The 27,421-nt window shown below is 31.8% G+C and overlaps 1 protein-coding gene across 3 annotated transcripts in view; it reads right to left on the minus strand.

Annotated features, from left to right (window-relative positions):
- Positions 1 to 1,208: 1,208 nt before the first annotated feature.
- LOC126826644 (plexin-A4) overlaps positions 1,209 to 27,421 on the minus strand; it is a 68,132-nt gene continuing 41,919 nt past the window's right edge. For 2 of the 3 annotated variants that reach the window (XM_050555604.2, XM_050555603.2), the window contains 25 exons: positions 24,376 to 24,567; positions 23,229 to 23,351; positions 22,635 to 22,735; positions 16,745 to 16,889; positions 15,686 to 15,857; positions 14,888 to 14,978; positions 14,371 to 14,458; positions 13,841 to 13,960; positions 13,384 to 13,585; positions 12,840 to 13,006; positions 12,344 to 12,495; positions 11,906 to 12,011; positions 11,446 to 11,582; positions 10,558 to 10,725; positions 9,872 to 9,965; positions 9,303 to 9,557; positions 8,845 to 9,000; positions 7,929 to 8,217; positions 7,597 to 7,716; positions 7,219 to 7,302; positions 6,553 to 6,737; positions 6,058 to 6,167; positions 5,566 to 5,722; positions 4,613 to 4,749; positions 1,209 to 4,088 (listed from right to left, as the gene is read on the minus strand). In XM_050555604.2, coding sequence (XP_050411561.1) covers positions 3,902 to 4,088; positions 4,613 to 4,749; positions 5,566 to 5,722; positions 6,058 to 6,167; positions 6,553 to 6,737; positions 7,219 to 7,302; positions 7,597 to 7,716; positions 7,929 to 8,217; positions 8,845 to 9,000; positions 9,303 to 9,557; positions 9,872 to 9,965; positions 10,558 to 10,725; positions 11,446 to 11,582; positions 11,906 to 12,011; positions 12,344 to 12,495; positions 12,840 to 13,006; positions 13,384 to 13,585; positions 13,841 to 13,960; positions 14,371 to 14,458; positions 14,888 to 14,978; positions 15,686 to 15,857; positions 16,745 to 16,889; positions 22,635 to 22,735; positions 23,229 to 23,351; positions 24,376 to 24,567 — 3,738 coding nt within the window. In that variant the 3' untranslated portion in view covers positions 1,209 to 3,901. The remainder of the gene's footprint in view (positions 4,089 to 4,612; positions 4,750 to 5,565; positions 5,723 to 6,057; positions 6,168 to 6,552; positions 6,738 to 7,218; positions 7,303 to 7,596; positions 7,717 to 7,928; positions 8,218 to 8,844; positions 9,001 to 9,302; positions 9,558 to 9,871; positions 9,966 to 10,557; positions 10,726 to 11,445; positions 11,583 to 11,905; positions 12,012 to 12,343; positions 12,496 to 12,839; positions 13,007 to 13,383; positions 13,586 to 13,840; positions 13,961 to 14,370; positions 14,459 to 14,887; positions 14,979 to 15,685; positions 15,858 to 16,744; positions 16,890 to 22,634; positions 22,736 to 23,228; positions 23,352 to 24,375; positions 24,568 to 27,421) is intronic. The other variant, XM_050555605.2, reaches the window with a different exon arrangement.

Here is a 27,421-nt window from a genome sequence, read left to right on the forward strand (position 1 = left end):
TGACATGTGGGTTTAGATATGCAACTGAAAACCAAACCAATATAGAAACAAGCTGTCTAAAAGTTTCAACTAAAAATACTGACAGCCGCAATAGTGTAATGAAATTGGCCTCCATTGTGTGATCTTTAAAAGTGAATGTGTATAGTACCCCTTGTATTGTCCGCAAGTTTATACAGTAATTATCTGATGCATGTGTAAATACTGATGTAAACCATTCATTTGTTCAGTATTACATAGAGTTTCATTAGACCAGCATAAACGTGTCTTGTTCACTTGTTGAACTTCTTAAAAGCTTAGATTTGTAACAGGAGCAAGGAAATTACTGTAATTTTCCGAACCTGCATATCTTTGGTCTGTCATCACTGCAACTGTGAATGGACTTAAATCTATGACATTAAAAGCAATAATTCTAGAAGTAATCAGATAACTGATAAGACTTGTATGTCATAAAGAAATGGCATGGGGTTTAACATCCTACTTTTCTGCACCAGCTGGGCTTATGATGATGGACTATACACCATGCAGTTTTTTGTCACCACTGAATCTCTAGACAGTCCTCCGCCACTGATGCACTAAGCCTGGGATTAACCCCTGCACAACTTACTCACCAAGCCACCTCATGATAATTAAAATGAAATGGGGTTTAACATCCTATGCTATGCAATGTACTAGCCGCGCTACAGCCTACCCTTATATCGAATCCCAATCTGTACATGGGACCTCGATTTTCCATACCATCCAAAAGACTATACCTGGTTTCTTGCCAGGCCCTCTGTCCTGTACCACTGACAAGGTGGAACTATGTCAAAAAATCTTGGTGAACTTTCTCAGCCGATGCAGGGATCAAAAAAGGGACATCCAGATGATAAAGGTAGTCCACAAGATAGTGTGGACGACAAGAGACAGGGACGATGGCAATAACATTTCAATGTGGGTGTGTCTGATTTACTACAATCTGCTATTTGGAACCTCCCAGAGTCAAGTTGGTAATGTTCTATACCTTGACTGCATTAGTACATATGGCTGTACTACCATGCAGGATAAATGATAATTTTTTTTATGGTATCTTACTTCTCAAATTCTTTATCAATTATATATTTACTGTGGTGTACGAGTCTGCAAATGCAATAAAGGTACCTTATCAAAACTATTGAAAATATGCCTTGCGCGATGTTTTGAATTATAGCCCAACAGAAAAAAGAATGATAATCATAAAAGCTCCATTTTTATTTCATTAAAAGCAGATAAATGTAAAAGATAATAAATAAGTAGTACATTATGTAAGCTTGGTGAATGATATCTGTACAGTTTAAACTGGTCAGTTTTAGCACCAAGATTTTATCTCAATTACTGGCGGGGGTGGGGGGATTATTATTACTGAAAATTATGGCTTAAGGAGAGGTAACTGTATAATTCTTCATTGCACAAAATTATATTACAACATAGTCATATATAATGGTAAGAAAAATCAACAATATCATTAGTTTTGACCAGAAAAAATATTTGTGAAAATCAGCAGATTCAAATGAAAAAATTCATACAAAAAATAAGAGAATAATTCCTGACAATACCGGTGCCATAGGGTGCCATAGGGATCGGTTGACAAGAATTTTAAATTTTGATACAATCAATTCATATGAATATAGCATTAACCCCCTTCTGTAGAATCATGAATAAGTTTGATTTACAAATGAAACAAATATTCCAAAAATATCTTACTAATAATTACATTGTTAAAAGCAGTACAACTGCTATTTATAAAATTGAAAACAATTGTTTGGTATTAAAAAGTAAGTTGTTTAAAATATAAAACATAAGTACTGGTTGATGAGTCATGTTTAAAAACAATGAAATCTGCAGGATGAACTTCAAAGCAACACATACAACAGTTTATTATGCATATATTAAGTATAAAGGTTTATCACAAATTCTAATATAATAAAAAATGACACAATATAATACAGTTTTACACAATAAACTACTCACTATAGTTGATATATAAACATCACAATTATAACACAACATTCTTATAATATTTATAATTATTGAGCAAAATATTATCTACAAGTACATTATACACTGTCCATTGCAAAAATAACTTTCAGCAAACAATTTCATTAAGTTAACTTCCGAAACTAATTCTCTCAGTTACTCTGATTAAAACAAAGGTTCTGATCAAAAATTAACTTTATATAATCAACTGACTTGCTTCTAAAACTCTATGTAATTTGCTTTATGCAAAATCCATGCAATAATGGAGCCTTATATTAAGTCACTTTTACATTACCTGCAACAGATATGCTCTGTACTCTATTTACATGTAATACATACCCCTTCAAATAGTCTACATTACTACATTCAATTTTAAATCTTACAATGCTTAATCCAAATGATGTATCAATTGTATGTACTAAAAATGTTTAAAAATTTAAAGATATCTAATTCGATTGGACAAATTCAGATTTTAAAAAATGACAACAAAATTATGGACGGAGGTATGGCAAGTTCCAGTAAGCATTACAATATAAGTATTCTAAATCATTGCTGAAATGAATATAAAACTAATAGGTATAAAAGTAGACAAGTCGGACATAAAAACTATCTTAGATAAGAAATTAAAGTTTACCAATTTGATCATCTATACTTTGGATTGTAGTCCAGTGAGAATGTAGACAGATCTAAGAGGGAATATGCAGCACTTTCCCTTTAGATGCATAAAAAATAATATAAAGATGACAATATGTAACAAACATTAAACTTATGCTGATAAAGTTATACAATTATTTACATGGTATACTTACAATGTTATTATTATGGCACAAATATCAATACTATACAAAAAACTTAAAGTGACAGTTTCATACAATGTCTTTAATCAGCATGTCAAATACACAATACAAGAAAAGTGTGATGTGGTATCAGGTGTTCTAGAAATATCAAGCACACCCTTACAATATTGCTCTACAACTGCTTTTGTTTTAAAAGCAATTGTGGGGGTGGAAGCATGTTATCTTAAACATAGATTCAAATCCCGCAACCTTCAAATCTAAAGTTATAAAATTACTATGATCTGTCACTTAAATGAGATTCTGCATTGCTGAATGTCATAATGTAAAAATAAGAGTTCATCGGAACTATCCGACTTTTACTACAGACATATTCCTTTGATTATTGTAACAACAATCACGAGCACATCAAATGGAGGGTATAAACTGAACACCAATTTAAAATATCAGAAAACATGACATATGATGAGAAAAAAAAAAAAAAAATGAAAGAAACAAAGAGGTAGCAATCTAAATCTAATAGAAACAAATAAACTATAAAATCAGATCTAAATGTATAAAACAAAATAAAATAAATCCTAAATTATATAAAAAGTTCTAAAAAATAAAACCATTTAAAGCACCAATACACTGTTCACTGTGATCATACAAATGTTTATATATTTGGCAATAACCACTGTATTCTAACTTGGATATATAGCATCTGACACATCTAGCCCATTTCATTCTAATCAGTGTAACACATCAGTAAAAATAAAATGTAACACATCAGTAAAAATAAAATGTAACACATCAGTAAAAACAAAATATAACACATCAGTCAAAATATATTGGTTGATTTTTAAATGTATGTAAATCGTCTTGAACATTTATAATCTACTATCATTACACATCTCAATCCTGATCAATTTCTTTTTAAATTTTGAAAATCAGTTTAAATCATCAACATTAATTTCCAAGTACATCAACATGATGGAAAGGACGTACTGTATAAAAGCCAATGTTCAACTTGCATAGCAATCTATGCTAACAACTCTCTAAACAGCTTCTAAATAAGTTCTTATAGTTTAAAGGGTCTTTTATAAAATAAGCTAATATTAATTACTAAAGACCTTTTAGCCAATAACTTCTAAGTATTCTGTAGATCCACCAATATCAACAGCGTTTAATAGTGGTTTATTCTCTGTGTCGTCTGTTGATTTGTCATCACTAGTAATTAATATTTGTAGTTGTGTGTCTAATGTAGAAAAGTTTGGTCTATCATCTGGTGACTCACACCAACATTTCTCTATCAATTCAAATCTGTAATAATTAAACATTACAATTAATATAGCATAAAAAAATCAGAAATAATTTTGAAGAAGGAAAAAGGACTTATAGTTGGTATATGTATTGTCAACCAAGAATCTTAAATATGACAATAAAATTGTTACTGGTAGTCAGCATGTTAGACAACTTGATTCAGATCTAGTCAACTAAATAAAACCGAGATTTCTGACAACATACCCAGCAATATTAAAGGGAAGCAATCCTATTTAGTTGAGCAGTCCCTCAAATGTGGACAGAATTATCATGGGGCGAACCAACAGCATGAGGTTGGATGCAATACCTATCGGCAAAAATAAGCCATGTTTTGGATAAATTTCATCCATAAATCTAGGTACACTTTTCCAGAACCCTAATGTGAACAATCTACAACAAGGACAGTGTATGTTGTAATTCAACACAATTTCAATGTGGGCTTGTACATTTTATAGTCAATGATTTTGTCAGCAAGCTAAAAGTGAACAAGAGTCTGCACAATCAGTTAACATAACATTACTTACATAGGTTGTGTACATTGTTTAGGTTTCTTCATTCTCTTTCCACTCTGTAAATACTGAACTAAATCAGAATTTACCACATCAGGATAGGGAGTTACTCCCCTTGTTAACAATTCCCATAATACAACACCATACGACCACTGAAATGACAGAGTTAAAGTTAAATAAGAGGAATACTGTCATATCTGAGTCAAAATATAAACAACATAGTTTGCCAGGCAACATAATAACCCACCACTAACAGTAGGTAAAAGTACATATAAAAGAACTTGTTCAACATGTATCTTAATATTTCATTCTAAAGGTTTTCCCGGGTGCTGGTCCCCAAAGGAATGATCGATCAGTTAAACTAAATACACCTTTCCGATATCTCCGTTAGGATTCACAGATTTTGATGCATTCAACGCATTCGTAAATGACTGAGTAGCGAGTACTCACAGGACCAGCATTTACCATTCTAGAATGTTAAACAGTCATACATACTCGCTAAAATCTAAATTAAATTCTCGAAAATTCAATATTTCTCCATAAATTGCATTTGTATACTTGTATATTTGTATCCTCATTTTTCAAGCACAGGTCACATATCATTATCTCATTAATACAAGAACCTGGAGGGAAGACACACTAATCTTTGTTACTACAATAACCAGAACTAAAACATGAGTAAACAATAAAGTGGGGGACCCCTTGGGACTACATCTTATCGTTAATGCCATCCGGTGCGAATGTTCTTAAAGTATGAATCCATTTGAATTCATTGGCTTTCCTTACGGCATCGTTTTTGTCGTTATCTGGGTCAGTCTTAAAAAGCTCTATAATTTTAATCATAACATTTCTACTCGTATGTCTATCTAAGTTGAAGTGTAGTGCGACCGGCTTTGGCCTGTTAAGTCTAATATCTGCATAGTGTTCCTGAAACATGGTTAAAATGAAATAATGTTTGATCTTCTTACCACATCTGATTTATTAGAGAATGTAAAGTTTTCTATACTTTCTGGTGCCATCCATTTTATAAGAGATGTTGTCTGTCCATCAATTAGATAATCTTTATCAAACAGACTTTTAGTTATACCACAATCTGTTATCTGTATCTTCATATCTTCTGTTACACTATAACATATAAAATATAACACTCTGTAATAATATAATATAACATAAACCACCTGTGAATACCATGGGTGGACCTAGAGGAAGTGGTTTAGTAGTAAACTGGTGTGAAATATATCCCTTATCTCTAGTAAGTATTGACATTCAGGAATGTGGTAATCATATATAAATATATCTCTCACATTCATTTTAAAAACAATGTGACTGAATATAAGCATAATCCGGAGATCACAAAAGTACTATATAGAAATGATCTGAGACAATTAATAAATCAAATCATAAGAAAATTATCTTTCTAACAGAAAAAAAAACTTCACAGTTTTATAGTCATAACTTACATGCAATTTCTGGCAGCTAAGTTTCTGTGAACAACTTGTACTACTTCTAAATACACCATACCTTTTACTATCTGTACTCCAAAATCTAATAACTCCAATACTGTCAATTTCTATATGAAATATAAAATTATAAATATTAGCCTCATTATCCTATTTTATACCGATAGTGGAAAAAAGACCTGATAAACCTAACTGACGTGTTTTATTTCTGAACGTAAGACATTCAATTAACCATTAGTCTCTGTAACCAAGACTACATATTCTGCAAATTTCGAACCTTAAAAAATTAAGAGGACTTCCACTTCAGCCAAGCTTGATCATGATCTCACTTGATTCAGAAAAAATGGTTCATGGAATCATGAGCCATCTTGTTAGGCAATCCAAGCTGCTAAATTCCTAGGACATGGCTTATAGCTAGCTTCAAGCAAGCCTTTTTTTCTCTGTACACTTGCAACAATTAATAATAATACAACAAATACCGCTATATCAACTTACCTTAGAAGGTTCTCTGATGAAACTTTTAAGATCTTCTGTTGCCATAAATGGCATAATTAATATAGGATCATCACTAGCCGTTATACATACACCAACTAATGTCAGTATATTAGGATGTTGTAAATCTTTTAATATAACACAATCTTGTAGAAAATTCTCTAATCTTTCATTTTCTGTACCTTTACCTATAGATAGAAAATAAACTTTATCCATATATGAAATAATCTGAATGCAAGTAACTTTATAACAAATCCTTTTTGTTTGCTTATTTATTCAATGTTATCAATATACAGATCTAAATTTTGTTTTCCATAATTTTGTTCATTTCTGAATATCTTTTAGACTAAGAAATCACATTACTTCCAAAATATTACAAAATACATCAATATATCACAATACTCTAAAATATCACAATACTCCAATATATCATTATACTCCAATACAATACTCCTATATATCACAATACGCCAATATATCACAATACGGTTTTCAGTTGCAATACTGCCAGCATATGCCACCTTTTGTAATGGAAATGATCTTGTCTAAATATTTATACATATTTCTCATTCTAGGCCGTAAAATGATATTAATATATTGATTATAAGTAATCCAAACAGTCAATGGAATGATATAATGTTAAAAGCAGTATATTAATATATTATTTACCTTGTAATGTTTTAACAGCAACTTGTACCTGTTTTTCTTCTGTAGTTCTCTGATATTGTGCTTTATATACAGCACCAAAATTACCTGATAGTAAAAATATATTTATACATAGTATTACATTCTGAAGAACAATACATTATAGTTGAATATTCAAACTAAAACAGATATAACTCTTTAAATAAACACATACACCCCCATAAAATCTAATGAATTAACCGTAAACTGATCTAATTCATGAAAACCTAAACACTGACCTATTTCGAGTATTGTAGATCATTGTTTGTAAAACGCCTTGGAAACCACCCAAAATTCAATACAACTCATAAATAGAATTTAGCTAATTATCTTGGATATAACTGTATAACTAAATTTAAATACCTTTGCCAATAAGTTCACCAATATCTAATTTGCTACGTGGTACAAGTAATGAAGATATATTCTGACGAACTGCATTATCTTCAAATTTACTCAATAACTCAGCAATATGTGGTGCACAATCTGAATATAAAAAACACATAAAATAAAAAAAATAAAACAGTAATTGTCCTTATAACCAAATCAACAATCCTTACAAATATGAAAATCTTCTGTGAAGATCTCATGAGTATTCATAAGAAATTGTGGATAGATGATGGAACCAATAATTAATATCCACATTATTCATTTATGTAAGAAGAATTTAGAAATTTTCTTCAATAAATTGTAAATACCTTTCTCATCAGTAAGTCCATTCATATCAGCTTTAACAGAAACATGATTTAAACCAATTTCTACATCTTCTTTCTGTCCTTCATAATCCTTTAATACATCTGGTATATAGTTCTCACTAGGACCATGTTTACGATGTTTTTTAATAACACAGAATGCTAGTAATGCTATAATAGCTATAATAGGTAGAACAACACCTAATATAATACCTAATGCTATAGGTTTCTCTGTATTATCTACTTCATAATACTGTAAATATCCTACATCAGACTTCAAATTACCAATACGTAACTAGAAAAATACAATAAAAATATCAAAATACCAATACGTAACTAGAAAATACAATAAAAATATCAACTTACCTATACGTAACTAGAAAATACAATAAAAATATCAACTTATCTATGTAATTACAATAAAAAATTAAATTATGTGATTACAATGAAAAATAAAAAAGATCAAATTATTTATGTAATTACAATAAACAATATACATCATTGTAATAGAATAGAAAAGATATTAATACGCATCATAATAATACAAGCTATGGGTCCATAGACCTAATTACAGCAATTTTGATAATGAGATGTCACCCGCTTAAGGCTCTGAGGCCATACAATAAATAAAAAAAATGTGTAAAGTATAGTTATGCAGATTTAGAGCACTTTAAAACCCGATACCATGTAACATGTATAGTGCAAATGTTGACCATTTTTCTATAACACTGTAGTTGGTATTTATTTACCTCTGAATGTGGTAGCATGTATTTTCTAAACAGGGAATGGGTAAAAATAAGACCATATTTTATAATGTCTGAATGAAAGGGTTTAATAAATGTTATCTCCCTTGATTTACTAGAGAATTAAAATCTGTACAGAGAATGACCACAGATTTAGAGTGATAAATTGATAATTTTACCTCCACTACAGCTTTTCCATTACTATTAATACCAGAAGGTTTCTCTGGTGGTTCACATGTTATAGCTGAATCAGTTGATGCTGCATTCTCACATTTATCAGATCCTACATACACTATTACATTGGACATCAGAGGGTTAACACTACGGAACTTGCCCTGTAATATAACAACATATAGTATACAGAACCAGAATGATCAAACATTATTTATACATTAAACTATCCAACCAATAGACTGATCATAACTACTGACACTTCTCCTTGCACCCTGTTCACATTCTTTATAGTCTCGCATCCTAGGCACAATCTCAGCACACATCAGGATAACTATAAAAACAGGACTACAGATTTAGCTATATGTCTTGTTCCCAAACCACATAAATATCACAAGCCCAAATAATAAAAATAAAGTGAATCTACATTGGAAAATCCTTTTTTTTTTTAGAAATATCTTCTTACCGGTATAGCTAACAAATCATCTTGGATATATTTCTTGGTGGCATCCTCTCCTCCAAATTTATAAATACTTGGATCAGGAAAATATAACATTGGTCCAAAAGCAAAATTATGAGAGATATTTCGTAAAGATTTAACATTATCCATATCAAAACCATAATGTACTTCTAGTGGATTAGTATCAGTTACATTAACACCTGCAGCATTTATACCTGGTACACTACAATATAACATATACTCATTCTGTTGAAGACATGCCTGAAAATAACAAAAAACATTATTAAGGTGTGGTAACAGGTGTTCTAGGAAGAAATTAAATAACTTTAATGTTCTACATCTCTGTGCTACCTACTCTTAGTTGAATTTCAACTGTAGAGGGTATACACAGGACATTGGCTTTTCATCAGATCCAAGCGACTAGACACTGTTCCTTCCCAGGCTGTTTGTCTGTTACCGAGACACAATGATTGCCCATTAAATCAGACACACACTTGGGATTTGAATCTTGTTAATTCTAGATGTGGAACTAGTTCCAACCACTCAGCTAATAGACAATGATATAAATAACTTACACTAGAATAAATAAGACCACCATATGTTGTAAAAAACTTGGGCTCTTGAATTAAATTCAAATTTGTTCCCATTACAGTAATTGTTGTTCCTCCACTACAAATAAAGAAAATTAAACAAAATACATAATACTAGAATGTAACAATAAAAATTAAACATCATCAAAAAAAGTTATTACAAACAATTAATCACTAGGTTTGTAACATGAACTCATGTCAGAACCAATGCACGTAACTGATTAGTGAAAAAAGACAATGGGTTTTTATGTGCAAAATAAATGAACTTTTTTCCAATAAATGATATAAAGTTATTAATTACTATGTTTTATTTTTTATTGAATACAGGTATTTTTCGGGTAGCCATCATCAAGTTTCTGATGACAATAATGACTAATTTAACAAGAATCCTATAAGAAGAAATCACCGCAACATTTCAATAAATTAAAGTGATTAATTCTGTTTGGAAGGTTAAAATTCTTGTCCTAATTTTACTCTATAACTTTTGTCTATGCTATACTATTTTTTTTCTTTCTTGTTTTACAGCAAGTTATATAAGTTTTGGGGTTATTGTTGTAATTTATTTACCACTTTGCAAACTCAGAGCATTCAAGGAAAAAAAGGAGATAAGCCCCATAGAAGAGTTATGTAACCTCTCTCTACTGGATCTACTGTATAGATATATAACCTACCTTAATATACTGCGTTTAGGTTCTATCATAGTTATAGCTGGATCTAGTGTATATGTAAACTTATTATCAACTCTTTTTCTATAACCACCAAAATCTACTTCAACATTAGCTTTTTCACCAGAACTTGATTTCATTGGTGTTTTAAATTCTAAAGCTGTCATATTCGACCTGTAACCAAACAATATCATAAATAATGCTTATAAATATTAAAGATGTCAACATCATTTTATAAGTATTCATCATTTGCATATATTCAATTAGAATATTACTGCCCATCCAACAAACCATTTTGTTTGAATTTGTCCAGTCAAAGCTTTTACTACAGGAGATTGCAATGATGACAATTCATAATTAAGGGACTCATAATCAAACATTCCCTTACAGGTGGTAATCCTCTTTGATCTTGGTCAAAATAAGGTACTGAATTAGGTTGATTACTTCCATATAAACTTTTATATATTTATTTTGAAAGTATTTGAATGTTGGTTTATTCACTAATTTATTTCTTTGAAGACATAGGCTCCATCTAAAATTTTGAATAAAGATCGATTTTAATTTTGACTGCTATCTGAGAACTGTAATTGTTGTTCTTGGTGTTTAATGTCTGCTACCACCGATGATTTTATGGCAGACAAGTTGGCATATTTTCCTTTTCTATTATCTTAGTGCACTCGCAGGGGTCTTTCCTGCAGGAGGAAACCGGAGTACCCGGAGTAAACCCACAAGGTTGAGAAAGCACCCCATTTCCAAGCCACATACACTCACACCAGGGATTGAAACCAAGACTGCAAGCCAGAGGTGACTAGCCAGCTAGAGCTGGAAGTGCAACACTGTAGACCACTAGCTTATTTAAACCTTCCGGAACTGTAATGAATGATGTATATATACCTTATAACTGGTACTGTAGCCCCACCTACTATAACTTCTGTTCTACTACCAGTATCTAGATTTAAACCTGTTATAATAACTTTAGTACCACCAGACATTGGTCCTAATACTGGCGTAAAACCATCTACTTGAGGATCCTACAAATAAAATAATTTGTATACATTTTATAATATTCTAATCATTAACCTCTTACTTTTTCAATAGCAATTAGGCTAATGAAAAGCAGTAATTTATGAGGGAAATCTTGCCTTGACAGTTGTACTACTGCTTACTCTTATTTCAATTTTCAACTGTAATACAGCCAATAGATTACACAGGACCTTGGTTTCTGATCCCATCTGACCGACTATATACTTTTCCTAAATGAAATATAAACTCTTATATTTTGAGACAGAATGAAAATTTATAAATAGAAAATGGAATGGTAGAATAAAAGACTGATGTAACTAATTCCACTTACCACAAATTCAAACATGGTATCAGATACTGCTGTATATTTTTTATCTACTCTAACTTTAATATTTCCTGATTTCACCGTATTTACAGCTTTAGTTTCACATTTAAACCTATAAACATAAATTATAACATTAACTGCTTGACCTCTCCAAAACTAGAAGGTTTATCATAAGGTCTGTTGTCTAGGCAAGTCATGTGTTTGATCCCATGCTTGTACATGACAAACTAACACCAGTTTCCTGCAACTTTTAAAACCCTTACATACAGACGAATTATTGAAATATTAACACATATGTTAGTCATTAAATACCTATTAACAAAATTTGTATTTTTTCTTTATCAACCGCTAAGTATATTAATGCCACAATACATGAAATGAATACAACTAATGGTCATTAACTTTACTCGACATTAAATGAAAATTACATGATTTTATAATTACCCAGAAGAAGGTTCATAATGATCCTGCATGACGACACATTCTACACCTGCTACAGTTACATCTGATATTATATCTGATAATTGTTTACCCAGATTTAAACCATTAACTTCTATCTGTGTTACACCTTGTATAGGTCCAGTACTAGGACTAAACTATAAATATAAACAATACCATGTATAGGTCCAGTACTAGGACTAAACTATAAATATAAATAATATCTAAGTTACACTTTGTATAGGTCCAGTACTAAGAATAAACTACAAATTTTAATACAAACAATAATTAGGTCAAACTGTTTCCAATGAAAACAAAAAATATTAAATCTGACAAATTTCTAATTAGCAAAGGGCACAAACATCTTGAACAGTTTAATGAGATATTATTTCGAAGCAAAGCAGAATCGGGAAAAGGTCAATTTTGACATCATTCCCTTAACTTCATTTGGCGTGAGATGATAATATTATTATGATGCTTAAGAATGACTGGAAGAACTGACCCGTAAAATCTGGGGGTTAGGACAAGTTTCTGATTGATCTAACCATGATCTAGAACAGTTTTTCTGTAGAGTACATGTATTCTCACACCATCCACAATCATATTCTACATCTAGACTTAAACATTTACCACAATTAGTTACCATAGACGGACATTTATAAATACGAACTGAAACAAACAATAAATATAATTCATTAAATGATGTTTTAACCAACAGCATCTGTAATTGATTCAATATGATGTAAAATGTCAATGTCATTTCAGGGATTCTGATTCCTTTGAAACAATAATATTGTGGAAGATGAATACTTAAAAGGAATATCCGTCCAAAAATGATAAATTAAAAAATTTGGCAACATTCAGCATTGTCGGCAGGTTCCAACTGTATCCAAGCAGGGAGATTATTTATAGTTAATATTTTAGTTTTGCTTTCTGAAATCAATTTGGGTACATTTTAGCATGGATTAAGCTGTAAACAATTAGATATTGTCCGTAAAAATACAAATGAGCGGCTTTAATTACAGTGTTTTAAAGCAACCACCTACCATTCATATCTTGTGGATTATCTAGAGGATTATTATCTTTTCCCCAGGTAACTTTAAAACCAGCTAATACATATGGTATATCATCAGCATACGCTAATTGTACGGTTTCACATGTTAATGTAGATGATGATATTCGAGCAGACACAGATTGCATTTTACCCGATAAATCAAAATGGCACTTTAAATTCTTCTTCTGATCCGCCTGAAATACAATGAAAAATCTTTAGTTTCTAGCTCAGGTATATCATAGAGATACAACATGATAGGATGTTCCTGAATTTATTTCATTGAATCCTAGTAGATGACCAAATGTATGCCTAACTGTGTTTACTCACACCACATCAATAATGGGGGCTAACAGAATTATGACAGAACTTCAGTATATGTCACTTGATACCAAGTCCTTATCAAGACTCACATGAAAGTATGATATTAGTATATATATCTTTATAATAACCTGTAATGCCCTGACTTGTACAGATATTGTTTTCTGTTCACCAGAATGTACTAATATATCAGTATCAGTAGCAGACGTCTCTAGACGTGGACATTTATCTGTTGTAGTAAAACCATTCCCCTGTAATATATACACATTTAAAATAGAGATACAGTAAAAAAACCAAAAAACATTATGTCCATGTCACGGTTTTTCATCACATCCAAATGACTAGGTAAACAAAACTTTCCTTGCCTTAACTGGCTTAGAAATAAACCTTCACGAAGACAGGTCGAGTGCGTTTTTTTTTTTTAAATCTGGGTTTTTTGTATCACCTTTGCATTAAGCTAGTTTAACAATCAGCAAGATTTTAAAACAACTTAACTTATGGCAATTCTTTTATTTCTTATGATTATCAATGTAGTACTGAGTTGAGTAATTAACATTGTCCCTAGATTTATATAATGATGAGTATGTAATGAATAATAAAGTTGAGTATATAATGATGAGTATGTAATGAATATTAGAGGTGAGTATATAGATGAACTAACCTGTTGACATGATGATGTCTGTTTAATACAACTATGACTAGAATAACACCATTGACAATTAAACTGACTACTAGCACAACTTGTACAACTGTTTTAAAAAAATAAAAGGATACAATATAATGCATAATTCGGTCAAACTGCTGAATATAGTATGAAAATTACATATACGAAATTAATGACAAAACCCATTCTCCAAAGCAGAGTAGTCATACCTTACAGTCTTAGAGCTTAATCTCTCTCTCTCTCTGTTCACACATAATACATATAGCCTTCATTTTCTTGCCACTATATAATACCCAAGCTCCCCACATCCTGCATCAAGTGGTATCACATGTTCCAGAAGTGGTTAAGAAACCAATCAAAACTTGTAGATGGTCAGACTTTACGCGTATAAGATTTTATCTGATTCACATATGACTTGTTTACTCTTCATTAAATCAAATTAATATTTTTAGCTAGAGATATATTGTCTAACATTGTTTGAAATCCTGGTTTGGTATTGAAGTTATAAACTTACTTGTTATTACCCCTACAATCAAATATAGATAAATCTCTCTTTACAATCATCTTGCCTGCTACATGAAACTCTAGTTCAAAATCTTCATGATCTAAAAGTAGAAATCATAGAATACAATAAATAAATGAAAGAATAACAAAAATAAAAAGATTAAACAATAGCATGATACATTTAATTCAGTCTGGATTTTATCCCATTTCTTCTTTTCAATTAAATAATTTTCAAGTATTTTCTTTATTAGTTTTTTCTACATGTTAATTATTTTTTAAGGGGTTAAGTAATTTTCTAAAATGTTACAGATAACTATACATTCATAATAGTTCTTTTAGCTATCATATACATATATTATATAGGCCTAGATGTTACATACATAAACTAAATAAATAACAGCCCTGAAACCATTTAGAAAGAAAAGAAAGGAATAAAATGGATTGGAATTGGGTTAATCTTTTTGTTAACTAAATACTAATACAGTACATGGTTTATTTTTGTCTCTACAGTCACATTTGCAATATTAAGGAGGTGAATTTTGCACGGACAGTGGAGTTTCCATCAACTCTTCTCGGACCATGCTGGGATTCGAACACCAGCCTCCAGAAAAAAAAGTACACGACGAAAACATTTATTTATAAATATAAGAAATTCATGACGAACATCAACAACATATTGTTTGGCCATACTAACATGTAAGTTCTTATAAAACATTACATTTTATGTTACAGATGAATCTAGAAAAGAAAGAAAGGGAAGTAATTGATTATAGTTGCATGTTAGTTATCAAGCGTTACAACTACTCACCCTTACCCTTTGGTATAATTGGTAACTGTTGTTCATCAGGTAACGGACATGTTATATAATTATTTTTTAAAACAGCTGTTGTACCATGTTTATTTATACCATTTACAAACATACATTTTAGCTCCATATTGTGATCTTCACTCAAACTCAACTTGCCCAATTTAAACTGAATCTAAAATCAACAATATCAAAGTAAAGATAATATAATTTCCAAATTAAAATACTTATCCAACACATAATATAATTAAAAGCTGATTAATGACAACAAATGATTCCATCTTGAATAGATTCATTTTGCCACTTAAAAACATAATGACTAGTGGTGTACCTACCAGTTTATAAAGACAACCTCTCCTTTTCTGCAGGTAGCACATATTATATTTTTACTGTCTGAGGAGGATGTGTCATTTCACAGTTATAATGAGTGTCCACCTTTTTACAGCTTAAGTTACCTAAGAATCTCACACAAATACATCTAATTGTTGTGCAGCATTATGTCTCACATTCATTATCCAGAATTGTCACCATCAGAAAAGGGATTAACATCTCATTAACACAATACATTGGCCATTTCAATGTTAATTTCATTTCTATATGCTTACATGTGCAATGTTAGGAGGGGAATTACAACTAATTGTCAAGCATACTTCGTCCATGATCTGATCTATTTTATCCGTCTCGTTCAAATGATTACGCACAATTTAATGATATATTGGAACTGCTCTTTAAAAAATCCACATGGTTCACCTCTGAGATTTGGTACCTTGAACATTCTAGGAAAGAGGCCAAGGACGTACCACCTTACTGTCATGGCTCACAAGTTTTGAACAGTGATTGCTATCAAAGTTTAGAACAGCGATTGCAGCCAAAGTTTACAACGACCATTGCAGCCCAAATTTAGTGTGGAATAAAAGGTTACTGTAGTAATGAATACATTCAGCTTTTGTACAATAAGACTTACACCAACACAAAATTTATTTTCCTATTAGACCAGTTTGTACGTTAATAAGATGGAGAGTGGGATCTCTTATATGAATGTGAAATAATTTTATAAATTACCTCATTTGAAACTTCATTGTTTTGTAAGCTTTCATAGCTTAATATGGTTGGATTAACGTTTGAAATGGAGGCACATGATTGGTCAGATTTAGGTAACCAATGAGGGCTTATAGCTGATGATTGACAGTGTTGCTCTGTGGTACATCTGCAAAATAAATACATATAAATATTATCAATAGATCAAATTCGAAGTGTAAGCAGCCTTCATACAATGTTCCTATTTGTTTTATATACAAAATATTACTCTAATAAGATTTAAACAAGTTATTATATCCCCTTGATGAAGGTAGATTAAACCTCACAGTCATGGGGTAATATACAACTTCCATGTTTCACTAACAATTCAATATTAATGGTGGTACCAGAATAACCAATTTGAATGTCTAGTTGTTTTACAACCACAGTGGAAAGTGACTTGAAATCAAATTATAAGAGCTGATAACTCTGCTTGGTTCATAATTTTCCACAATGACATAGCTTAAAAGAATACAAAAGATCAGGAAGACTAGTAACTCTTTGAAGGCCTATTAGTAGGGGATTGGTATTACACATTATTTAAAACTTCTGTGTTTAAGACAGTTTATATCCACTTGGTAAAATCAATCACACATTTATAAAAAAAAAAGTAAAACAAAGAAATTGCAAAACCAAACATGGTCTCATTTAGTAAACAAAACATTAGATAGGGGACAATCCTGAAATCAAAAACAATATTTCGTGACAAAATACAATTCTTGTTACACCCAGGGGATCTAGAACATAAGTATTGTATATCAATTTTCATATTACTTCCCTGAACCAACTCCTACTTTAGATCTTTATTGGATTGGAAATGATTTTTTAACCAACATGCAGATGACATTAGTCACACCTTTCCACCACTGAAATTATTCATTGGGAATTAATTAAATCTAAAAATGCTCTAATCGATAATGTTTGATGCAATATTATGCACGCCACTTCTAAATTACTTTTTAATAGAAATACGGCTTAAACAGTTTTAAATTTGCCCATTTTAATTGAAAACATGCACAATGGCTTAACTTTTAGGATGCCAAAACGGACAATTTGAAGAGAATAGAATCTCAGTGATATAGCCATTGGCAGTTGTTACGTAACCTTTGTACCATAGGTCATATTAACCAGACAAGTCAACTATGTTGGAGTTTAAACTTCTCATAGAATTCTAAAAATAAACACAGTCAATTCTGCATGCAGTGCCAGGGTGTAACTATACAACAGCAATCTCTATGGTAACTCATATTCTAAACATTGTAAACTCAATTTTTGAGGTTTTTTTCTTGAAATAATGGCTGCTAACTGACTTTTAGCAGATCATTTAGCCATAATCAAAGAGCTAGAGTACCATTTAAGTTAAGTGTAAACTGTCTGCTGTAGAGAGTCTTATTAAATATTTACATTATACCTATTATATATAGTGTAGTTGTAGTATGATAATATACAACTGTTATATGCTTACATCATGACCTTTATGTCCAACTATAAAAAAGTTAAAAGACTTCTATAGACTTTTGTGAAGTGGAAATTTTTTGGGGTGTTTTTTCTGGAATATACAAACGTCTACAATGGCCTCCAGTCTATGGAAATGCCAGATAATGTGCTAATTTGATTGGTTTTTTTGTGTTTTTTTTGTTGTTATTTTTTTCATATAATGGACTGAGAGAGAAGAAATCTGACATTTAGCATACTTTTTCATAACAGTTGTCATCTTGCATCTTGCATCTATCACCTAATGACATGACATGCTGATTTGGTATAGCAACAGAGGATGGCCTTCTGTCTTTAAAGATGCATTGTGTAAGATTTAGATAAAGAGCTGACAGTTTTTGCTTTAATAGTTAAAAAATAGATAATGAAAAGAGAATATGTTGAAAATTTCAGTCAATTACTTCATTCTGAGCGGAGTTACAACCGTTTTGAAGAAGTGTAGTCTCAATTGTCATTGCTACCATTCATCTTGATTATCCATTTTTAAATAAAATCAATAAACTGCCAATCATATTTAAATCAAAACCATCCAAAGATCTAGAGAGTTGATTGTGGTCTTGGCTTGTAAATAAATGTCTAATGATATATATAACATTTGAAGCCAAACGAAAGATCTGCATTAGGCAGATTTAGCTCTTGAATAATGCATCCTTAACAAAAAATCAACCAATGACATAATTTTGACTAAAAACGAAATAGAACAGAAAGAAAGTATTAATAATGTATGGACTGTAGACAGCCTAGGATGTCTTGATATGTTATCAACCTTATCAAGAAAATAAATATAATCAGTTTCTCAAAACTCAATGAAAGCCACTAAAAACTTTGTAAATTGATAGCTTAAATATTTATATCTCAGTGACATACGATCTAATCTTAACATCACCAATCAATAAAAGCTCAGAAGGGCTAATGTCTTTTAATTTAGGACTCACATTGGGGTGATTTTTACCAGGTAATGTCAGTTAGGTAGAGGCATTATAACTCTCACCAAGAAAATAAATATAATTAATTTTGAATAACATTACTCTAATAATCAAAAATTGTAGTATTAAAAAATTGTAGTACAGTAGAATCTGTATGAGCAACCACTCCTATTCAGCGACATCTCCTTGTAAGCGATCACGATAAATTCCCCCCGTAGAAATTCTGTTGTTTCATCTCTTTATTCAACGGTCACTCCTCTAACGTGGCCAGCGGTCACTATTTTACTAATAAATTCAAAAAAACATCGCCCATTCAACGGCCATTGTTGAATGATACCATTTTGTCGTTCTTTGTAACACCCCCGCTAATCCCGTGAGTAGTAGTTAATTAACTGGACCCCCACTGATCAGGTGAAAAGAAATGTAAAAATAACAATCAACCCGGGATTATCTGTTAATTAATCTTTTGTTTTATTAAACGACTAACCTGATCATTGTTTTCACGCGTAACGACACATTATTTGATGCTGATTGAATAAAATAAAAGTACCGAGTTTTGTCACGATCATCTAGTATCTCTCTTAGCGCCTCCTATAATATTAGATACAGAGTTACACCCCCTGTAAATAGGTGATAAAATTAGCGATGTTTGTTTGTTCATGTGCTTTTTTGATAAAAAAAAATGAATTCATCGATTTTCTTCACAAAAATGGATAAATATTATCGAATGCATCACAGTAGTATCGAAGGTTGGTACAAAATGACAAGTTTACAGAAGTTATGTCCGAGATTTGAGTAAAGAATTTTCGTTCGGCGCAAGATTCAGCGACGGTCAAATTTACCGCTTCCAATGCATTCAAGCGTAATATTTAATTTATGTCGGCACAAAAAGCACCAAGATTTTATTAAGAGGCCACTCCCGTTAAGTTATGTCCGAGATTTGAGTAAAGAATTTTCGTTCGGCGCAAGATTCAGCGACAGACAAATTTACCGCTTCCAATGCATCCAAGCGTAATATTTAATTTATGTCAGCACAAAAAGCAATGAGATTTTATTAAGAGGCCACTCCCGTTAAGCGGTCAGTTGTGAAAATTCCGTTGGGTGGCTGCTTAATGCAGATTCTACTGTATTTGTAAATTAACAGTCATCATGTTTATATTTATTTCAGCCATGGCTTGGCATATTTAACTGTCTCTAATTTTGTAAACAATCTAATTTAACCATGTAAATTATGCCGCTTTAAATACACTTACAGGGACATAAGTCAGAATTAAACAGAGTTTTAAGACCACACACAATTAAAACGATTCTTACTAAAAAAAACAAAATCATGGGATTTAAAGACTGTCATTATTTCAAATACCGTACATGTATCTGCTAACATCAAGGTCAAGAGATTACCTACCTACTGTTCGTTCGTTTTTAGAGTTTTACTTTCACTTCCACCTAGGGTGATATCGTAGATAAGTCCTACCTACCCAACATTTTTTTTCTTTTAATCTTCTAAATTGCAGTAACGAAATAACACTTTTAAGTTTATATTTGTATTAAATTTAGATGAAGAAAGTTTTCATTAGCCTGCTGTTATTTTACCTCTGCTGAGCAAGTATTATTTCTTAAAATATCAAAATGCTAAAATGTTAATATTATAGCCTTGCCATCAAATTGATTGGGACAAAAATAGTTGTTTGCCTGACAAATACATAACAACAAAGAAATTAACAAAACAGAGAAATTAACAAAAAAACAAAAATAACAGACCTAAAAGCTTAACATTTTTTTTACAATTTTACCATGTAAAATTTGTGCTTAATCCTGAAGCGGGACCCTAGCAATTCATGGACAGATCCAGATTTTTTTTATCTATCAGTTTTTACTACCAACAAGGTGTCAAATAACATTATATCTGAATTTAATATTTATAGTTTTTTTATATACTATCTGTCACTTCACCCCTGTAGCAATAAATCATCTAATTATTTTCTTATCTCCATATGTAAAAATATAGGTAGTCATGGTCCATCCCTATATACATCAATCCATCAATCAAAACTTATAACATGAGGGAGTAATGTGTACTTATTAAAACTTCATCTGTCCTTAATTATCATATTTAACTTAATGAGAAAGTCCGACAGTGAACTAAGTTCCCTACCATGATAGATATGTAAATTACTTACAACAAACTTATCTAATACTAAATCCTGTTTCTAAGGAAGCTATTTAAAAGTTGACTTTTATACATGTAGATATTTTGATGCAAGTTTGATGGAATCGTTCTTTATGAAAAATGATCTTACATCTTTTGATGTGAACACCTGTTTTTATCATCTGTTGATAATTTCGACTGAATAAATCCCACCGAGTTGAATAAAAATATAGGCTGATAAATACTATACTTTTAAAAGCTAATTTTGAATCAAAACCATCACAAAATGAAAGTTCCACTTATAATATTTTGTCAGGATTCCAAATGCCATTTGTAATTGGAAGGGTCTTAATAGAATGAGAATATGGTTATGTACAGTGTAATGGGCGTGACTGATAAGATCTTGAAGGTAATTCCATCAGCTTTCATTAATACCTGGTACTAAGGCTACCCATAAATCTGTGTATACTTTGACAGGGCTATTCCATTTTAAACTAGCCATTAGTGATGCTCATGTCCCTTGCCTCAGATCTCAATATATATAAATAACATTTGCTAATTTATTTTGTCATAAATCGTTGAGCAATAAAATTGCTTATCACTCTGCTTACCCCGAGCAGGAAATGTTCATTAGTCAAGGTATTGTTGATGTAATGAAACTATAAAACAAGTTTCAATACTCAAATAGAATCAAAGTTATTATGTCCCATATAACATCGACATATCAAATTACTTAGAATTCCTTTGTCTAAGCAGAAAATGCTTATCATCAACCTCAGTCACATTACCTTATGAAAATCCACAAGTTTGAACAAGCAGAGTGACAGAGGGAAAGACGGATCAATTCTAATAGCCCCCCCCCCCTCCAGCTTTCTCTGAAAGGCGAGTGACAATTTAATAGGGTGATATGACCCTAGTTGGAAGAGGACATCATGTTCGAGAGGGCAACCAACAAAATGTGTATATTTGTTAAATCAGGGGCGGATCCAGGATTTTCAGATAGGGGGTGTGCTGACCCCACTTGGGGGTGCGAAGACCTGCCCTCTGTGGGCGGACTGACGTGCAATCAACCAAGTCACCAACCAGCTCGTTTCGGAGTAAATAACGACGGGGACCACTACCATTTTTAAGTATTTTTGTTCTCCTTTCCCGCAAATTGTTCGTCTATACATAGTCACCAGCTGGAAATGCACCAGCTAAACATGATTTACACTAAAACCTTCCTGTATCTAAATACCACAGAAATTAAAAGTTTATCATATAAGCCATTAAAGAGACAAGAGAAATAATGAAATACATTATTTACCTGTTGCCAAGGATACACCAACCACAAGTATTATCTCCATCTTTCATACAACTATCGCATGTTAAATGTTTATTACAATGATATGTTGATACCAATGATACCTTAGGAAATAAACACACATAATCAATAATACACAGATTTCACCATAGATAAATATACAACTACTGTAATTAATTATTGGAACCAAGGCTGGCTCAATATCAAATATTACAACCCCCCCCCCCTAATAATTTATGACACTATTTGTCAAAATCACTGGATTGAATCAATGAAAGATATTTACTGTCTCAATACTCAGTTGTATTTTTAGATAAGTTGCCAAACCAGACAACATACACCTGTCACCAATTTTATACTTATGGTCTGTATTTTGCTCCAACTACTTGCACCTCACGCCCGAATTTCACAAAATTTTAAACTACAACAAGTAACACATCGATATTTGATTATTTTTCTCAAATACAAAACTGTGACCCTCAAAGGTTAGTTCTGTGTCTGTAAGGTCTGTGGTGCCACAGGTAACAGGAGAGGGGTTATTTAAATTACCTGTACCAATTTTAATCTAGTCTACTGTACTTCAAATTAAATGTTTACCTTATTCATAGTTAGAACATAAAGTTCGTCTGCTTTTTTACTTTCAGCCATTTGTAATATCATATCACCAACACTAACAACTATTTGATCTAGTATCTGTGCCTTGTTATTTTCTACAAGTAGCTGTAATAAACAAAATACTTCATTCAAATTCAATTTAATTTTTTCATCTCATATAACTCTTTTTGCTAGATTCTAGAATATTTTATACAAGAAAATATAGCACAATCTGATTAAAATACAGACCTATCTAATTTGTTTTTTTATACTTTCGATGGCCTCTACTACATGAAGATCTGACCAGTTGTAGTGGAAGGTCACGTCAGAGGTCATACAAATGGCTTTTGAACCTATGACATCAGACATTTGATTAACCAATCAGCATTGATGTTTCTAGTGGGTTACCCACAGTACCGTGCACCTCATGCCAAAACCTCTCCATAACAGACTGTTTCATTGGCTAATCCCTCACATTATCCAGAATGTGGGTTATATAAAAACTCTTCCAGGATCTGTGTTTTAATCAGATTGTATCTAGCAGAGGGTACAGGAATTAATAAGCATTTAGATCTGTGCTTTCAAATCCTTCTCTGAAAGATTCAGAAGACCTGGTTTTCACCACAAGACCAGTTTTCAATAATTTTATAAAGGACTTAAATTGATTTAGATGATTTAAAGTAAACCCTAGGTTTAAACAGTATTTTATTACAGAGAAGATGAGTATTCACAAATTGTTATGAAAAATATAAGTGAAAAGGATGTCATAATAACCTTGATTTTCATGATGTATATATCTAAAACAGCATGAAATCAATAGAATGTAATGAAATCTTTAGATGTCCATAACTTATGTTAAAAATGATCGCTGTATATAGAGTTTTTCGATCATAAGCTTTTTGGTAGAGCTTCTTTTTATTGTGTATGATCTGAAAGTCTATATTTTAGTCTCAAATCTGGAACAATCTGGGGTTTTCTTAGCATGGAATCCCAGTTGAAAATCTTTAAACGGTTTTGAGAAAATTTACTGACAATTGTCTACCGAACATTAAACTGACTGTAGTACATATGGCTATCACATTATATCAGATGCCAGCAAAAGTTTAAAATTCGAGGAAATAACTTCTTAATTTTGTCTAAACTGATGTACCTTTGTCAAAGTTGCAGTCTGCGTTCCAATGTAAATTATTTGGTGTTGGCCTTCTTTACGTGCTATAAGAGAACTTGGTCTTTCATGATTGGTAAATATATATAACGGTGATGATTTGATTGGTTTATTTCCTTCTATAGAAGTATAATTATCTGCTAAAATAGATCCACCACACATATCAACGCCAGACGTCTGAAATATATACAATGAAACTATATTTAATTTAATAATAACACAACAATTTCAATATGATAAGAAATAGGATAGTCTACATACATGTAATCTGAAGAGAGATTGAGAGACATGTAGATAGATAATTTAATTATCTCTATAAAATTAGATTCAGATGTAAGCTTAAGTATAACCGTCTATGGCATGTTTCAGGACATTTTAAACAAGAGCAACACTGCAATATATGTCCACATTCCTGCTTTGATTGATATGGAATTTTTTAAAATGAAGAAAATGAAATATGAAATGGCTGCAACGACAGTAATATGACAAGAGGCAAAGAAGGCTAGGTGTTGTGTTTGTTTTACCAAATTTTACAGACTAATTATCAACAAAAAAGTAGGTGTGACACTACCCCAGGGGGTCTGGGCGTGCACCAAAATAAATAGTTGCTGTCCTTTCAGTATAAGGAATAAATATGTTAAGTTCCAAGATGATCTAGCCTGTAGACGATAAACACAAAAATTGGGCGTGGCTCTGACCTCGGAGGTTGGATATGGAACAATATAAATAGGTACAACCCTGTTATTTAAATGATAGATATGCTTAATTTTAACAAAATATGTTCATAATTGCAACCTTTAGAGTATTTGCAGACAAACAATTAAGAAAAAATTGGGTGTGACACCACCCCTAGGTGTCGGGACATATACCAAAATAAAGTTGCTATGCCTATCCTATGGTATAAGGTATATAAATGCAAACTTCCATGACAATCCATTAAGAATTGTGGCCTGTAGGTAGCACACAGACACACAAAGAAAGATGGGTGTGGCTCACCTCCTGGGGGTCGGGGATGTACCAAAAACTATCGAGATCATCCTTAGGGTATAAGGAATAAGTATGCAAAGCCTCAAAAGGATCTGGTAAGAATTGAGACCTGTGGACGACACACACACAGGGGCGACGGCAATATACGTCCACATTCATGGACATATAAAAATGTGACCATACATGTACTTTCTTACAAACATAATTGAATAACACATTTTGGGGTTATAATTTTGGACATTACTATAATTCAAACTTTGACAATGACAGCATACTCTTTAACATGTCAAATAATGAGATGTCTATGTAGTGTATCTTATAATCAGAGACTAGTAGGTGATGTCTATGTAGTGTATCTTATAATCAGAGACTAGTAGGGGGCTAATAAATTAAGCACATCCATGTATTAAAAATATAGAAAAACATTCATGTACAACAACTGACTTGTACGAAAAAAATAGAATTATTATAATTTTATTTATCTACGACATGTAAACATGGTGGTATCAAATGAATAGGAACCAATTGAATCTTTAATCTTACGTTTGATTTAATAGATTTGAAAAATATTTGGACCAATATGCCTTTTAAAGTATCATCCAAAGTCTTCGACATTGAAAACATGAATTATTTGTCAATTTAAAAACATTGATGTTGTGATTTTACTGGGGAAAGATGGGCTTCTGATATTTGGTATTTAAGACAAAATAAACATTTTACCATTGGTACACAAATCGTGTACCATAATGCGTTTCAGCACCATTTGTAACAAGGGACTTCAAGAACGAGGCTAGACATATTCCACAAGTCATGTGAAACGGCAACGCCATATTCTTATCTGGAGAGCATGCTCAATAAATACTATCGGTGTAGACTGGAATAACCAGATGCAAGAGATTTTCATTTGATTGAGACTTCTGACGTATTTTACCGAACACAACTGATTTGAAATTAGAATAAAAACGGAAACGATTGAATGTAAATTAGTTTATATACATTTATATTACATTATTATATGCGTTGGGACCCATTTGTGTCAATTACTAGGTCCCAAATATTAGCGATTTAGCTCCTTTAATAAGAGTATTGTTGATTTATATGGTCTGTATAATTCGACTTTCATTCTGGTATATCAGGGCTTTCAGGATGACAGACTACACTATGGCCTATACTGCTATCAAAAATTTTATCTTATAAACTTTACATTTATTTAGTTCTAGCAATATAAATATTTTTTTTATGTCAAGTGATGATGTGATGGCATGGATGAGATACCAATCACTGATGAAAATGATACGATGGCAGGGAGTGAGATACCAACCAACTCCTCTTATAAAACTGATATGGTGTCATGAGGTGGGATACCAACAAACTCCTCTGAAAAAAACTGATGTCATGACATGAGGTGAGATACCAACCAACTCCTTCAATAAAACTGATATGGTGACATGAGGTGGGATACCAACCAACTCCTCTGATAAAACTGATGTGGTGACATGAGGTGAGATACCAACCAACTCCTTCAATAAAACTGATGTGGTGACATGAGATGGGATACCAACAAACTCCTCTGAAAAAAACCTGATGTGATGACATGAGGTGAGATAGATACCAACCAACTCCTTCAATAAAACTGATATGGTGACATGAGGTGGGATACCAACCAACTCCACTGATTAAATTGATTGTGATGGCATGAGGTGGGATACCAACCAACATCTCTGATAAAACTGATGTGGTGGCATTAGGTGGGATGCCAATGAACGCCTCTGATAAAACTGATGTGATGGCATGAGGTGGGATACCAACCAACATCTCTGATAAAACTGAAGTGGTGGCATTAGGTGGGATGCCAATGAACGCCTCTGATAAAACTGATATGGCACACAAATTTTGAAAATTAGTCTTATTCAACAAAAACTTTGACAGTTTTATGTATGAACTATTGAAAAACATTAGAATTGTGGATGTCAAAATGAAAAGATATTGGCAAAAAGCCACCAGAGTAACTTATGAACAGTATCGCACAGAAGTTGTGAAAATC

This window comes from Patella vulgata, chromosome 7 (genome assembly GCF_932274485.2).
Source record: "Patella vulgata chromosome 7, xgPatVulg1.2, whole genome shotgun sequence".
Lineage (NCBI taxonomy): Eukaryota > Metazoa > Mollusca > Gastropoda > Patellidae > Patella > Patella vulgata.